The 16784-nt window shown below is 52.2% G+C and overlaps 1 protein-coding gene across 6 annotated transcripts in view; it reads left to right on the top strand.

The window, feature by feature from the left end:
• pnp6 (purine nucleoside phosphorylase 6) overlaps nt 1-16784 on the top strand; it is a 94196-nt gene that overhangs the window by 37540 nt on the left and 39872 nt on the right. For 5 of the 6 annotated variants that reach the window (XM_072518650.1, XM_072518651.1, XM_072518652.1 and 2 more), the window contains exons 2-3: nt 13857-14026; nt 15426-15529. In XM_072518650.1, coding sequence (XP_072374751.1) covers nt 13857-14026; nt 15426-15529 — 274 coding nt within the window. Of the gene's footprint in view, nt 1-11434; nt 11487-13856; nt 14027-15425; nt 15530-16784 lie in introns of those variants that run through there. The other variant, XM_072518654.1, reaches the window with a different exon arrangement.

Here is a 16784-nt window from a genome sequence, read left to right as displayed (position 1 = left end):
GTGTTTTCAATAAGATATTAGATAAGCACTTGGGGCGAAAGGGATCAAAGGATATGGGGGGGAACGGGAACAGGTTACCGGGTTGGATGATCAGCCATGATCATATTGAATGGTGGAGCAGGCTCCAATGGCTGAATGGCTTCCTGCTCTATTTTCTGTGTATATGTCTAAGTATGTGTGTGTATGACTGTGTATATGTTCAGGGATCTAAATTCTTGAGGTCCAGAGCTGTAAGAAAATGCGATGAAGCTATCAGGCGCGATTGTACAGCCTCACCGCGCCTGACTCTGATGTGATGACGCTGGTAAAACTCACGAGAGGCCTCTCACGAGATTTACGATGCTTGGGAGGCCTCTCTAGATCTGATGAGATCGCCTGAAACATTGCGATTTGCATATTCAAGCGAGCAGTTAGGATCGAACACCCACGCCTGGGAGGGCTTGCCATTGCACCATTTAGCACTGATTTCCACAAATGTGGACCAGGCGATCTGTGGAGGGTGGGGGGGGGTGGTCTCCAGGCGATCTCAGTCCCCCAGGTGGTCAGGTTCTAGGCATGTGGGCACATTGGTACTGTCACCTTGGCTGGCAATGCCAAGTGCCAGTCAACTTGTGCCGGGGATCAGGCCTGGGATCTGACCTTGTGAGGTGGTTTGAGGGGGGCCGCAAGGACCCCTTAATCGGTAAGTTGGGCATCGGGAGGGGGGGTGGGGAGGGGGGCGGGGTCGCGACCGAGCCCCAGTGAGGGTGTGGCGGGGGGAGGGGAGATTGAGAGATCGGGCTGGCATATAAAAATGGCGCTCGTCAGTGCAGGAAGTGATGGTAAATCCGACCTTGGCGGGGCGCTCCTCGAAAAGAAAACAGGAGTCCCGTTTAATAGCAGGGTGGTTCTCGGCGCAGCAGGTGGCGAGGAACATCCCGCTAAATGCGCCCAAAACTGGACCCTGTTTCTTTTTCGTCAAAATCGCACCCATCATTTTAAAATCTACTATTCCTATGTTTTAACCGGTCGAGTCACCAAAGGTAAGGACAAAATGCTGTTCAAGTGAAAAATATTCGTGCCTCCCACTATCACCAAACCTCCCCCCCCCCCCCCCCCCCACTCTCCTAAAAAACCCTCCACTCACACCACCAGCCCCCAACATTTCATCAAATGTCAGGACTTTTAGTGGCGCATTGAAAAGATTCCAGTTCAGCAGCACAGTGTCAGCATCAAGTGGAGGCTGGTTAATTGCACATTAAAGATCCTTCTATATGGCATCAGTTCTGAACGGGATGCCATCTGCATGAGAAAGGTATTTGGCTAACCTTTTAATTACTTGGGGTGAGAGAATATCCATCTCATTAAAGCTAATGTCACACAAGTGATCTGCATTCAAATGTGGAAGAGGAGGGTTGGCAAAAGACCGAAAAAGAGCTTTGACTTCCAGAAAGTTCTTTTTCCTTGGGAAAGACCACAGTCGTTGTTTAAATGTGCCCCCCTGGCTCTTCACAGCCTCTGCGAAAGGTGCCACTGCAGCGGTGCCCCACTCGGCAAGCTGGTGCCCCAGGCTGGCATACTTGACCCTTCAGAAGGAGTTATTTTCTTCATTACTATGGAAGACTGCACCGGAACAACAGTGCCGGTACCCTATTGTTAAGAGCTGGCATGAAATATTCAGCATTCTTCCTAACCCCAGTGTCACATTCGAAATGTCAGACTTTATAGCAGAGCGACGTAAACCTGTAACTCTGGGCTTGATGATCCTGCAAAATGTCAGTCACCTTTAAATCTGGAATAAAACTTAGGCCATTGCTTTAAATTTGACATTAAACCCTGAGCTGATCCTTTAAATCTTGTGTTAAGCATCCAGCTATTTAGCTTTCCATTGTGATATCTGACACAACCTCCGAGAGTTCCAACAGGTCTCCCGGGTGGAAGGGAAAGGGCAAGCCATGCCCAATTTTCTCACCGTCATCTCCGTGATTTTCCATAAAACGTGGTCTGAGCCAGCCGCCAGCTCGGGAATATCACTACTAGAGGGGGGCGATGTGGGGGATGGGGGGTTGGAAGGGGGAGGGGGCGGGGAATAAGATTCTGACGATGGTTTGACAGAGTGGATGCTGGGAGGATGTTTTCCCAAGTGTGGGAGAGGCTAGAATCAGGAGGACATGGTTTAATAATTCCATTCAAGATGGGAATGAGGAGGAATTTCTTCTCTCTGAGGGTCGTGATTCTGTGGAATTCCCTTCCATAAAATGCAGAGGAAGCTGCCCGAGCAGACGGCCACTATTTTTCTGGTGTGATGTTAAAGATATTTTAATACCGTGTCAGTAATAAGGGGCGGGATTCTCCGAAAACTGGCGCGATGTCCGGGACCCGGTGCCAAAAACGGCGCGGATCACTCCGGCGTCGGGCCCCACCCCCCCCAAACAACGGAAATTCTCCGGCCCCGAATGGGCTAGCAGCAGCGTGACGCCATTCGCGATGGCGCCACCTGATGTGGACGGTTACGCCGTGCGGCGTCATTGACGCCACATGGCGTGACGGCTCAAAAGACACGCCCCCCCCCCCACCCCGGAAGACCCGACAAGATGGCCGCCCGCCGCGCAGCCCTGAGGTTCCAGGGCCGTGACATCGAGGCGCTCCTGGACGCAGTGGAGGAGAGGAGGGTGTCCCTGTACCCCAGGACACGGCCGCAGGGTCGCCCCACGCCTCAGCCGGCGTCTGTGGAAGGAGGTGGCAGAGGCCGTCAGCGCTGTGGCTCTGGCACCACGGACAGGCACCCAGTGCCACAAGAAGGTGAACGACCTCGTCAGGGCAGCCAGGGTGAGTCCCCCCTCCCCTCCCTGCCCGATGTGCGGCACCCCCCCAGGTGAAACCAACACTAACCCTAACCTCTGCTATACGCGCAACCGATGGCGTGGATTCATATACCTGTCTAACACTGTTGCCCTTTGCCCCTGCCACCCACCTGCCCCCCACAGGAGAAGTGTGCACACATCAATAGGGAGCATGAGAGGACTGGAGGGGGCCCAGCTGATGAGAGGCCACTCACCGTACATGAGGAAAGGGCCCTGGAACTGGCAGGCGGACCTGAGGACCGGGAGGTTGCCGATGCAGAAGTCGGGGGCCCACCAGCAAGTGAGCCACCGACAGCCCGTCCCCATATCCCCCCCCCCTATATCCCCCTCCCCCATATCCCCCCTCCCCCATATCGCCCCTCCCCCATATCCCCCATATCATCTGATCACCGCCTGTGTGTCTAACCATGCATGCTTCATTGTGTATCGCAGGAGCAAACGTCGAGGCACCCATCCCCGCAGATGCCGACCGGCCACAGGATGCCCCAGGGCGACCATGGGATACAGAGAGACCCAGACCCTCTGGCACGCTATGCCCGCAGGATGCCCCAGGGCGACCACGGGAGACTGAGAGACCTGGAGCAATAGAGAGACGACGCCCCCATCTCGTGCGGTTGTGGCGACGCAGGCGTGTGCCACCCAGCGACGAGCGGGGCAGCCACAGGCCCCCGTCGCAGCCGAGCCACGAGACCACAACCCAGAACACAACTACCCAGGACGCCCCTACCCAGGACGCCCCTACCCAGGACGCCCCTACCCAGGACGCCCCTACCCAGGACGCCCCTACCCAGGACGCCCCTACCCAGGACGCCCCTACCCAGGACGCCCCTACCCAGGAGGCCCCTACCCAGGAGGCCCCTACCCAGGAGGCCCCTATCCAGGAGACCCCTACCCATGAGACCCCTACCCAGGAAACCGAAATACCGGACAGTGACTCAGAGTGGATGGGTGGAGACGAACCGCCACCCCAAAGTACCATGGACTCAGAGTTGGACGATGCGCACCACACAACGCCACTGCTGTCACAACACCCTCCACCATCGCAGAGACGCTCACCTCGGTTGGGCACTTTAGTGATGAGGCGTCTTGTGCACTCACTGGTGCGCACAACACAGCCGTCCCGGTACAGCAGGTGGAGGTAGGAGCAGCAGAGGTGCTGAGAGGTCGGAAGGCATCCTGGCGCAAGCGAACATCTGCCACCCATATGGATCCCGGGTTCCTGGAGTTACCACACCCACCCATAGATCCGATGCAACCACCGAATCTGGGACGAGCGAAGAGGGTGATGGCCAGCTTGCGGCTGTTGCAGTCGCAGGTGGAGGAGTGCACCCGCGTCCAGGAGCTGGAGCTGACACCGCACGGGTGGCGTCCGCGGTGGAGGCAATGGGTGCGACGGTGTCAGACATGGGTCGCAGTATGCGAGGCCTGGGGCATTCCGTGCGGGTGGCGGGTGTGGCCCAGGACATGGCTGCCCTCTCACAGGAGGCCATGAGCCAGCGGCAGATGGCAGAGGCGCTCAACGCCATGGCCCAATCTCTGCAGGCCGTGGCCCAGTCTCAGCAGGCCATCGCTGAGGGCATCGGCGCCATTGCCCATGTGCTAGCCGGCGTCGCACAGTCACAGACAGGAATGGCCAACTCCCTGAGCTCCATGGCTGCAAACCTGCAGACCCTGTCGATACCAGCATGGGCCTCCAGGACTGGCAGCGGCAGGTGTTGGAGGGGCGTCGGATGGCCGGTCCGTTTGCACCCCCGACTCATGTAGAGGCCTGGGGGCCATTGGGCACCCCGAGGGAGGAGAAGTTGCTGGCGCCTGTCCCTGGTCCCCCTGTAGGGGAGGTCCAGGAACACGGCAGCACCTCAGACTCTTTCTCCACCCCCCCCTTCCGTCTCGGGTGCATCGGGTGGGCAACGGGCGGGACAGGCTGGCAGCTCGCCATCCCAGTCGCCCGGGCCGCAGCCTGGCCCATGTAGGCCAGAACGCCCCAGGAAACGGCCGCCAAAGGGATCCCGAGTCAGAGGACAGGAGTCCACCTCCAGCTCTGCTGTACCGCCTGGGGAACCACCTAGGTGTAGTCAAAGGGCCCGTAAGGCCAAACAATTAGACACTGAGTAAGTTGGCACGGGTGCAGGGCACAAACTAGTTATAGGGGCTAGGGCACGTGTATGCACTGTTTGTTATTAAAATCACTTTAACACCTACAGAATTTGTCCGATGCGTGCGGGGGTGTCATGTACGTTGAGCGCCAGTGTGTGTGTGAGGGGTGGTCTTACGTCGGCCTCAGGTGAGTCTGCCCCCTTCCCCCTGGGCTGCCCTCACCATCCCCCCCGGGCAGAGGATGGGACCGTGCGCTGCAGTGTCACAGCCGCATGCAGGGATGGTCCGGGTGGATGGTGGTACTGTGGCCATGGGACAGACATCGTCCAACAATGTGGAGCCAGGAGTTCATTGCAGAGCGGGTTGTCATCATCCTCCATGGCCTGCAACAGACATGCTTCCACCGGCGCCCGTGAGAGCCCAGCCGTCGTGCCGCAGGTGGATCTGCAATGGACGGATGGTGTGCATGCGGGTGGGGTGGGTGGGGTTGGGGAGGGGGGTGAGGGTGCTGGGTGGGGGGGGGGGGTGAAGGTGTTCAGGTGTTGCCATGGTGTGCGATATGTGGCCATACTTGCCTATTCCCATGCCCCCTAGTCAGTGAAGCAGGCGGCTATCAGCCTGCCCCGTGCCCGCCGGCCCAGCCGGTAACGGTGGACAGCCACCTGCCCATGTCTAGCCCATCTGCCCTGACCATTGCCCCCATCCCCCTCATCTGGGGAGGACTGCGCCTCTTCCTGCTGCTCCTCCACTCCGCCCTCCTCTGCCTGCGGCACATCGCCCCTCTGCTGGGCTATGTTGTGCAGGACGCAGCAGACCACAATGATGCGGCCGACCCTATCTGACCGATACTGGAGGGCGCCCCCAGAGAGGTCCAGGCACCTGAAACGCATCTTCAGCACGCCAAAGCACCTCTCTATCACTCCCCTTGTCGCTGCATGGGCATCATTGTAGCTGTTCTCCGCGACATTCTGTGGCCTACGTATAGGCGTCATCAGCCACGACTGCAACGGGTAACCCCTGTCGCCCAGCAACCAGCCCGTCTGCCGGGGGTGGCGTCCCTCGTACATGCCGGGGATGTAAGACCGCGACAACACGTATGAGTCATGTACACTTCCCGGGTACCGGGTGCAGACGTGCAGGATAATCATGCGGTGATCGCAGACCACCTGTATGTTCATCGAATAGGTCCCCTTCCTATTGGTGAACACGGCCCTGTTATCTGCAGGTGGCCGCTCGGCGACGTGCATCCCATCGATCGCGCCCTGGACCATGGGAAACCCGGCCACGGCATAGAAGCCCACGGCTCGGGCATCCTGGCTGGCCCGGTCCACAGGGAAGCGGATGTAGCGGTCCGCAATGACATATAGGGCATCTGTCACTGCCCGGATGCACCTGGTGGAATTGCGGATAGCGATGAGGACTGTCGGAGGATACAGCAGGATTTAGATTGTTTGGAGACTTGGGCGGAAAGATGGCAGATGGAGTTTAATCTGGACAAATGTGAGGTAATGCATTTTGGAAGGTCTAATGCAGGTAGGGGATATACAGTGAATGGGAGAACCCTCAAGAGTATTGAAAGTCAAAGAGATCTAGGAGTACAGGTCCACAGGTCATTGAAAGGGGCAACACAGGTGGAGAAGGTAGTCAAGAAGGCATACGGCATGCTTGCCTTCATTGGCCGGGGCATTGAATATAAGAATTGGCAAGTCATGTTGCAGCTGCATAGAACCTTAGTTAGGCCACACTTGGAGTATAGTGTTCAATTCTGGTCGCCACACTACCAGAAGGATGTGGAGGCTTTAGAGAGGGTGCAGAAGAGATTTACCAGAATGTTGCCTGGTATGGAGGGCATTAGCTATGAGGAGCGGTTGAATAAACTCGGTTTGTTCTCACTGGAACGAAGGAGGTTGAGGGGAGACCTGATAGAGGTATACAAAATTATGAGGGGCATAGACAGAGTGGATAGTCAGAGGCTTTTCCCAGGGTAGAGGGGTCAATTACTAGGGGGCATAGGTTTAAGGTGAGAGGGGCAAGGTTTAGAGTAGATGTACGAGGCAAGTTTTTTACGCAGAGGGTAGTGGGTGCCTGGAACTCGCTACTGGAGGAGGTGGTGGAAGCAGGGACGGTAGTGACATTTAAGGGGCATCTTGACAAATACATGAATAGGATGGGAATAGAAGGATACGGACCCAGGAAGTGTAGAAGATTGTAGTTTAGTCGGGCAGCATGGTCGGCACGGGCTTGGTGGGCCGAAGGGCCTGTTCCTGTGCTGTACATTTCTTTGTTCTTTGTTGTTCTTTGTTCTGTGCACCGACGCCTGCGAGATGCCGGACAGGTCCCCACCTGGCGACTGGAATGACCCCGTGGCATAAAAGTTCAGGGCCACCGTAACCTTGACGGACACGGGGAGAGGGTGTCCCCCCCCCCCCCAGTGCCACGCGGTGCCAGGTGTGCCAGCATGTGGAAGATGTGTGCCACGGTTTCCCGGCTCATCCGGAGTCTCCTCCTGCATTCCCGGTCCGTGAGGTCCTGGTACGACAGCCGGGGCCGGTACACACGGGGCCTCCTCGGGTGCCTCTGTTGCCGTGGCGCCGCGAAGTCCTCCTCCCCCTCCTCGTCTTCCTCCTCCACTAATTGCTCCCCCTGCTCCTCCTCGTCCTGTCGGGCGGGTGTCCCTCCAGCCCGGGCGGCTGCCGCCTGGCCCTCTGCAGCATGCTCCTCTGCGGCAGCCTGCGCCGCCTCTCTGGCACGCTCCTCCATCTCCTCCTCCTCCTCCAGGGCAACATGGAGAATAGCGGCTGCCGCCACGGCGGACAACATCGCTGGCTGATCAGAAAACATGACGGCCTGTGGGGCGGGGGGAACACGACATGTCATCATTGCCCGTACCCCCCTCCCCCCAGCCAGGTGGCATGGGCTGCATGGGCGTGACTGTTGGAGGATGGCACCTGGCCAGGCGGACAAACACCCTTGCCCTCGCACCCCCTGTCCCCGGCACGCACCCCCCTCCTACCCGGCACTCACCCCTCCTACCCGGCACTCATCCCCCCCATACCCGGCACTCACACCCCCGTCCCCGGCACTCATCCTCCCCTGCCCGGCACTCATCCCCCGCTACCCGGCACTCATCCTCCCCTAGTCCCCCTCGCTGGCACTCATCTCCCCATACCCGGTACTCCCCCGAAGCCCCCCCCCCCGCCGCACACATACCCACACACACTTCTCCCCCACACACACAGACTACGGCCACTCCATCACCTCTCCTGCGGCCACCCCCCAGGTCGTGACCTACCTCCACGCTGGACAGCGTCAACCATCGGGACTGGTTGACGCCGTTAAAAAGGTGTTTTGATTTACACCTACGTGACCTGTGGTCACGTCGGCGGGACTTCAGCCCATCCGGCCGGGAGAATATGGGCAGCCCCGGAGTCCATTGTCTTGCGCCCGCCCCTGCCATTCTCCGAGACGGGCGGCGCGATTGACGCCCCGCCGACTTTTCACCCTTCAGAGAATTCGGCGGGCGGCAGGGGCGGGATTCACGCCAGCCCCCAGCGATTCTCCGACCCGACATGAAGTCGGAGAATCCCGCCCAAGGTTTGTTTTAATATACTGTTATGGGCCAGGGTTTAGAGAACCCCAAAGTGTATCATGGAGTTCACCTGACCCACAACTTTTACTAGATTGTGGTATGGGGAGCACACGGCCCACTCTACAGGTGTGGTACAGCAGAAATGAAAAGTAATTTTTTAAAGCAAAACAATGTTTATTCTATGAACTCAAATTAACCTTTTTGAAACAAACAGTGAACATCTTAGCAACCATTAATTCAAATACAACCCCCAAAGACTACAACACTAAGTAATCCGTAAGCTGTCCTTTTAACATCCAGAAGACTTTTTTTAAAAAACCTTTAAACAGAAGCACATTAGGTTTACATTCACTACTGAGAACATTTATAATTCTGAATTCACCAAATGATCAAGAGATAGTCTTTTGATGGCAAAGAGAACAGCAATACACCTGCTTGGTCTGGCTTCAGCTCCAACACTGAAAACAAAACTAAAACACACCCTGCAGCAAACAGCCTAAAACAAAAGTAAAAAGCTGACAGATAGCCCAGCTCCACCCACTCTCTGACATCACTGCAGTAATAAACACCCATTTCTTAAAGGTACTCTCACTACAGATATTTGTCTATACACCCATTTATAAACACCCATTTCTTAAAGGTACTCTCACATGACACCTCCCCCCAAGAAAAAACAATAAATTATTAACTTCAAGATGATTTCATTTTTCATGTTTTCTCTATCCTTTAAGAAATGCACACAATAAATATACTTTTTTGTTTTAAAAAAAAAAAAAACACACGCAAACAGGTACAATTATATAGTCCATTTTTGTTCTTCTTCCTCCAAATGAAATCCTTCTCGATTGACAGTCTCTTTGAACAAGAAGGTCCTTGCACGATCCGTTCATTTTTCTACGCCTCGCGATTTCTCTTTAAAGTCAGATACTGTAGCTCAATCTGATCACAGAGTCCCTTGTAATTCTCCAACACATGAGCATTGGTTATCACAGCTTTCAGGCCATCAAATACCTGTTGAAACTCCGCTGTCCATTGAAATTTTTGACGTTCCTTCAACAGGTCCATCAGTGGAGCAATCACGCTACAAAACATTTACAAAACCCTGTCCGATTGTATGGCCAAGGAAAGTGACTTGGGCTTTTCCAAATTCACTTTTGGCTAGGTTTATCACCAAACCCGCTTCCTGAAGTCGATCGAATAACTCCCTCAGATGTTTTAAATGTTCTTTCCATGTCTGGCTGAAAACTACCAGATCGTCGGTGTATAACCGCACAATTGGGTAATCCTGAAACGACTGTATTAGTTAACCGTTGAAATGTTGCTGGGGCGTTTTTCATGCCAAATGGCATAACCTTCTGGCTGTGACTGCAGCTATCCAGCTCTGAAAACAAAACTAAAACACACCCTGCAGCAAACAGCCTAAACTGAAATAAAAAGCTGACAGTCAGCCCAGCTCCACCCACTCTCTGACATCACTGCAATAATAAACACCCATTTCTTAAAGGTACTCTCACATGACACCTCCCCCCGAGAAAAAAACCCATCAACTTCAAGATGGTTTCATTTTTCACCTTTTCACCATTCTTTAAGAAATGCACACAGTAATATACTTTTTTGTTTAAAAAAAAACAAGACACGCAAACAGGTACAATAATATAGTCCATTTTTGTTCTTCTTCCTCCAACTGAAATCCTTCCTGATTGACAGTCTCTTTGAACAAGAAGGTCTCTGCATGATCCGTCCATTTCTCTATGCCTCGGCATTTCTCTTTAAAGTCAGATACTTTAGTTCAATTTGATCGCAGAGTCCCTTGTAATTCTCCAACACAGGAGCATTGGTAATCACAGCTTTCAGGCAGTCAAATGCCTGTTGAAAGTCCGCTGTCCACTGAAATTGTTGACGTTTCTTCAGCAAGTCCATCAGTGGAGCAATCACGCTACAAAGCTTTTGCACAAATGTTCGATCAAATCAACTCATACCAAGAAATTGCATTATTTCCCTTCGTCTCGAGGGTATCAGAACCTCCTCAATAACTGTTGGTTTCACAGCCCGTGTGACCATTCGACCCTGTCCGATTGTATGGCCAAGGAAAGTGACTTGGGCTTTTCCAAATTCACTTTTGGCTAGGTTTATCACCAAACCTGCCTCCTGAAGTCGATCGAATAACTCCATCAGATGTTTCAAATGTTCTGTCCATGTCTGGCTGAAAATTACCAGATCGTCGATGTATACCGCACAATTGGGTAATCCTGAAACAACTTTGTTAGTTAACCGTTTTTCATGCCAAATAGCATAACTTTAAATTGGTATGTACCATCTGGAGTCACAAAAGCTGAAATCTCCTTTGCCCTTTCGGATAAAGGTACCTGCCAGTAACATTTAAGTAAATCCAGTTTAGAAATAAAAGCTGTTGTCCCACTTTCTCAATGCAATCCTCCAAACGTGGGATAGGATAAGAGTCCATTCTTGTAACTGCATTAACCTTTCTATAGTCCACACACAACCATTGGGTACCGTCTGGTTTTGGTACCATCACTATGGGTGAGCTCCATTGGCTGCAACCCACTTCAATTATGCCATTTTTAAGCATACTCTCAATCTCTTTGTTAACCTGTGCCAATTTTCATGGGTTAAGTCTGTATGGATGTTGTTTGATTGGAACAGCATTTCCCACATCAACATCATGTTTAGCCATTTTAGTACTTCCCAATTTATCTCCCCAAACTTGCCCATGTGATATCAATAACTCCTTCCCGTACCAGCCTCCCCGAACAGGCGCCGGAATGTGGCGACGAGGGGCTTTTCACAGTAACTCCATTTGAAGCCTACTTGTGACAATAAGCGATTTTCATTTCATTTCATTTCATTTTTCAGGTCAGTCCATTTTTCCTCTGGAAGGTAACTCAACAATTTATCCAAATTTTTAAGAACATCCTCATTTTCCAATTTAATTTGAGGTATGTTAAATTCACAGTCATCTGGATTTGGTTCGTCACTTTGAGTTAGAATCATTAATACCTCCTTTTTCTCTCCTTACCTTTCAAAGTACCTTTTAAGCATATTCACATGATACGCTTGGTGAGTTTTCCTTCGATCACATAATTCACCTCACTTAATTTCCTTTCAATCTGATCAGGTCTACAAAACCTATCTTTTAAAGGTTCATCTACCACTGGTAACAATACTAAAACTTTACCTCCACTGGCAAAACTACGAACTTTGGATTTCTTGTCCGCTTTCCATTTCATCACATTTTGTGCAACTTTTAAATGTTGCTAGCCAATTCATCTGCTCTATTTAATCGTTCCCTAAAATTTGACACGTAATCCAATAATGTAAGTTCTGATTTCTCACTCACCAATTTTTCCTTAATCAATTTAAGTAGTCCTCTTACCTCATGACCAAAAATTAGTTCAAAAGGACTAAATTTGGTTGATTCATTAAGGTGCATCCCGAATTGCAAACTGTACGAATGGAATTCCTTTATCCCAATCCTCTGGATAATCATGACAATAAGCCCTCAACATTGTCTTTAATGTCTGATGCCACCTTTCTAACGCTCCCTGCGATTCTGGACGGTACGCAGTTGATTTAAATTGTTTTATTCCAAGCTATCCATAACTTCTTTGAATAACCTTGAGGTAAAATTCGATCCTTGATCCGATTGTATTTCTGTGGGTAGTCCATATCTGGTGAAGAATTTAAATAACTCCTCCACAATCTTTTTAGCTGTAATATTACGTACTGGAATGGCCTCTGGAAACCTAGTAGACACATCCATTATAGTCAAAAGATATTGATTCCCACTTTTCGTTTTAGGAAGCGGTCCTACGCAATCAATTAGGACCCTTGTAAAAGGTTCCTCGAATGCTGGAATGGGTATTAAGGGCACTGGTTTTATCACTGCTTTAGGTTTCCCTATCACTTGACATGTGTGACATGATTGACAACATTTAACTACATCTTTATGTAGTCCAAGCAAATAAAAATGTTTTTGGATTTTAGCTTGAGTTTTTCTTATTCCCAAATGACCTCCCACTGGCACCTCATGCGCAACTCGCAACACCTCCTTTCTATATCCTACCGGCAATACTACTTGGTCTGGCTTCAGCTCCAACACTGAAAACGAAACTAAAACACGCCCTGCAGCAAACAGCCTAAAATGAAAGTAAAATGCTGACAGACAGCCCAGCTCCACCCACTCTCTGACATCACTGCAGTAAGAAACACTCATTTCTTAAAGGTACTCTCACTACAGATATTTATATACACACCCATTTATAAACACCCACTTCTTAAAGGTACTCACACATAAAGGGCAGCACGGTAGCATTGTGGATAGCACAATTGCTTCACAGCGCCAGGGTCCCAGGTTCGATTCCGGCTTGGGTCTCTGTCTGTGCAGAGTCTGCACATCCTCCCCGTGTGTGCGTGGGTTTCCTCCGGGTGCTCCGGTTTCCTCCCACAGTCCAAAGATGTGCAGGTTAGGTGGATTGGCCATGGTAAATTGCCCTTAGTGTCCAAAATTGCCCTTAGTGTTGGGTGGGGTTTACTGGGTTATGGGGATAGGGTGGAGGTGTTGACCTTGGGAAGGGCGCTCTTTCCAAGAGCCGGTGCAGACTTGATGGGCCGAATGGCCTCCTTCTGCACTGTAAATTCTATGATAATCTATTTCAATACCATTTCCCTATTCTCTGTGAAATCATTCCTGGAGCGAGGTACCCATTCCTCACAGTCTTACAAAATTAAAACAAAATGTTGAGATTTCTGTCCAGTCTCCTTGCCACTGTTGGGGTCTGCTCTGGGATTGTAATATGGGAAAAGCATAGCGTGAGGTTTATTCTGCATCTAACCCCGTGCCTGTCCTGGGAGTGTTTGATGGGGGCAGTGGAGAGGGAGCTTTACTCTGTATTTAACCCCATGCTGAACCTGTCCTGGGAGTGTTTGATGGGGACAGTGTAGAGGGAGCTTTATTCTGTATCTAACCCCGTGCTGTACATGTCCTGGGAGTGTTTGATGGGGACAGTGCAGAGGGAACTTTACTCTGTACCTAACCCCGAGCTGTACCTATCCTGGGAGTGTTTGATGGGGACAGTGTAGAAGGAACTTTACTCTGTATCTAACCCCGTGCTGTACCTGTCCTGGGAATGTTTGATGGGGACAGTGAATGTCTGACATGAAAACATTTTCATCGCCACTGCTATCCCTCATCTGGCCGACAAGACATTCAAGAAAAATACACAGGTTTAAAGATGTGATTGATGGCAGTGGGGAGAAGCCTCTGAATCACAGTTTTGACCATTCTCTTTCACTGCACACCTATCCAGGTACACCTACCATGAATATAAGGAGACTGCTGATTGGTTGTTAGCTGAGATCAGCATCCGCCCTCGGATAGCAGTGATCTGTGGATCTGGCCTTGGCGGAATGGTTGACCTGCTGAATGACAAGACCATAATCCCGTATGAGAAGATCCCACGCTTCCCCAAGAGTACAGGTTAGCAAGGGAGCGCGGGAATCACACTGTCAATAACACATTTCGGTGATTCAGCGGCCTTGTTGCGCCCAACTTGGTGTCGGGACGAGGCCGTTAGAGGGTGGGTCCGCCCTGCCGATATTGTCACTCCCGAGTTCCTGACGTCTTGTGGGAATTCTTCTTTAACTAAGACATCAAACCAAACACCCACCTGTATCCTCAATGAACAGTAAAAGTCCCATGTCACTGCCCAGTGAAGAACAGGGACGTTCACAGGCTGCTTTCCCCTTTGAGGGGGAGAGCTGGCTAGTGGTGATTTCACCTGAGGATCACCACACCTTAGACGAGGGGAAAAGTGGAGAAGGCAGAGCCTTCATGAATAACCTCAGCTGGTATGGGAGTTGAACCCATGCTGTTGGCTTTGTTTTGTGTCACAAACCAGCTGTCCAGCCCACTGAGCTAAACCGGGGGGTGGGGGGGGGGTGGGTGGGGGGGGGTGGGGGGGGGGGGGTGGGGGGGGGTGGGGGGTGGGGGGGGGGGGTGGGGTGGGGGGGGTGGGGTGGGGGGGGGGTGGGGGGTGGGGGTGGGGGGGTGGGGGGGGTGGGGGGTGGGGGGGGTGGGTGGGGGGGGGGGGGGTGGGGGGGTGGGGGGGGGGGGGGGGGGGGGTGGGGGGGGGGGGTGGGGGGGGGGGGGGGGGGGGTGGGGGGGGGGGTGGGGTGGGGGGGTGGGGGGGTGGGGGGGGGGTGGGGGGGGGGGGTGGGGGGGGGGGGGGGTGGGGGGGGGGGGGGGTGGGTGGGGGGGGTGGGGGGGGGGTGGGTGGGTGGGGTGGGGGTGGGGTGGGGGGGTGGGGTGGGGGGGTGGGGGGGGTGGGGGGGGTGGGGGGTGGGGGGGGGGTGTGGGGGGGGGGGTGGGTGGGGGGGGTGGGTTGGGGGGGGGTGGGTGGGGGGGGGGAAAGCAGCCTTTGGTCATCTGGGACTATGGCGACTACTTTACTTTACCTGGTCGAAATGTATCCCTCATCCAACATCATTGCAACAGATTATCTGACAGTCATTGATTGTGTTACTGTTTGTGGGATCTGGCTGTGCACAAATTGGCACATTACAACATTGACTGCATGTCCCATTGCCTGTAAACAAGCTTTGGGGATATCCTGAGGGGTGATAGGATCTGTAGAAACACCAGTCCTGCCCTTTCATTACACAGTGATCCCTGCGATAGCTGGATGGTGGTGGGGGGACCTGTCTTTGAACTGACCGCCAAAAGGTTCTGTGTCAAGGTTTGTCCATAAGCCGCAGCCAGGCTCCAGTCTTGACTGATGGATGTTCAGGCCGCCACCTGATGAGAGTTCTGGCCGCGATTCGTAGGAGATGTGTGTGACGCGGATTCTACCCAATGCTGATTCGTGAAATCCTTTCAGTTCCAGGTCATGCAGGAAAGCTGGTCTTTGGGAAGCTGAATGGGAAGCTGTGCATCTGTATGCAGGGTCGTTTCCATTTCTACGAGGGTTACCCAATTAATGAGGTTTGTATGTTACTGCATATTCCTGAGGGATACAGTTGCTGGAGGTGGTAGCGAGGTCCTTGGGGAGAGGAGAAAGATCAGCAACACTCTGGATTCGGCCCCTGACCCCATTCCTTACAACCAACTCCACCTTCCCCTGGGAGAATCCATATCTCAATCACTATCCCGGGAATGCCTATGAATGCCAGAGGTGAACACCATCAGACTTGGATGACCACCACGTCTACCTCCATGCCACGAGTCAGCCCTTTCCAGGTAATTTTAAGCCAGGATTTCCCCCTCGTTGTCCATCAGTTACTCGCTGGAGATAATTGAGAAGGGATACACATCAGCCGACCATGCTACCTGTTACACTGAGGCTGTGATGCATGCAATACATATTCACATTGCGACAGGACCAACACACCCTTGGACAAACTCCTAACCACCGCCCTCCAAAACTATCAGCTCATCTCCTAGCTCACAATGAGCCCCAGTCCCCTATCACCCCCTCTGCTCACTGACCTGCACTGACTCCTGGTTAAGCAGCACCTCGATTTTAGAATCCTCCTTATTTTCAATTCCTTCCATGGCCTCCCCCACTCTGCATTAAATATTATTACTCATTTATAACTATCTTACTGTGAGAGAATTGTGGAATTCACCTCCTCTCTCCAAAATCTTCTCCAAACACTGACTCTCTAAAGCTTTCTCAAAATATATCTCTGCATCCCTTGGCTCCACCCAGCATGCACCTCATCTACCCAAGCTGAAAAAACAAATTATATCTGCAGGCTGCAAGGCACATTAACTTCCCAGGGACTTTACCCATTCAAACCACAGTACATTAGTTCAGACTGAAAACTATATTCCTTTGTCAATTTCATCTTCTAGCTGCTAAAAACTCCCAGGCCTTTGCAAAATAAAACAATTTTCAAAGAAACACATGACCACTGCAGACAAACACACTACAACCCCAGGCTTTTGACCATTAAATTGTCCCAATATTTTGAAGCCAATATTCCTAAAATCTTCCATCCATCACAATGATAAAACCTTAAAAAATCAGAATAACCAACGGTGCAGGACATCACACCGGAAATATTTATTGCCCCGCACACAGACAAATTGACAACATTAGGATACTGGACCAGACCCCAACTTTTGTTAGAATATCGGAAGAGCACATCAAACAATTTTCAATTTGTAAACTGTGAGGAAAGGATATTTCACCCCAGGAGCGATGACTCTGACCAATATGTATCGTTTATGTTAA

Source organism: Scyliorhinus torazame, chromosome 10 (assembly GCF_047496885.1).
Source record: "Scyliorhinus torazame isolate Kashiwa2021f chromosome 10, sScyTor2.1, whole genome shotgun sequence".
Lineage (NCBI taxonomy): Eukaryota > Metazoa > Chordata > Chondrichthyes > Carcharhiniformes > Scyliorhinidae > Scyliorhinus > Scyliorhinus torazame.
The sequence above is the reverse complement of the archived record's forward strand: the minus strand, read 5'-3'. Positions and strand labels throughout refer to the sequence as shown.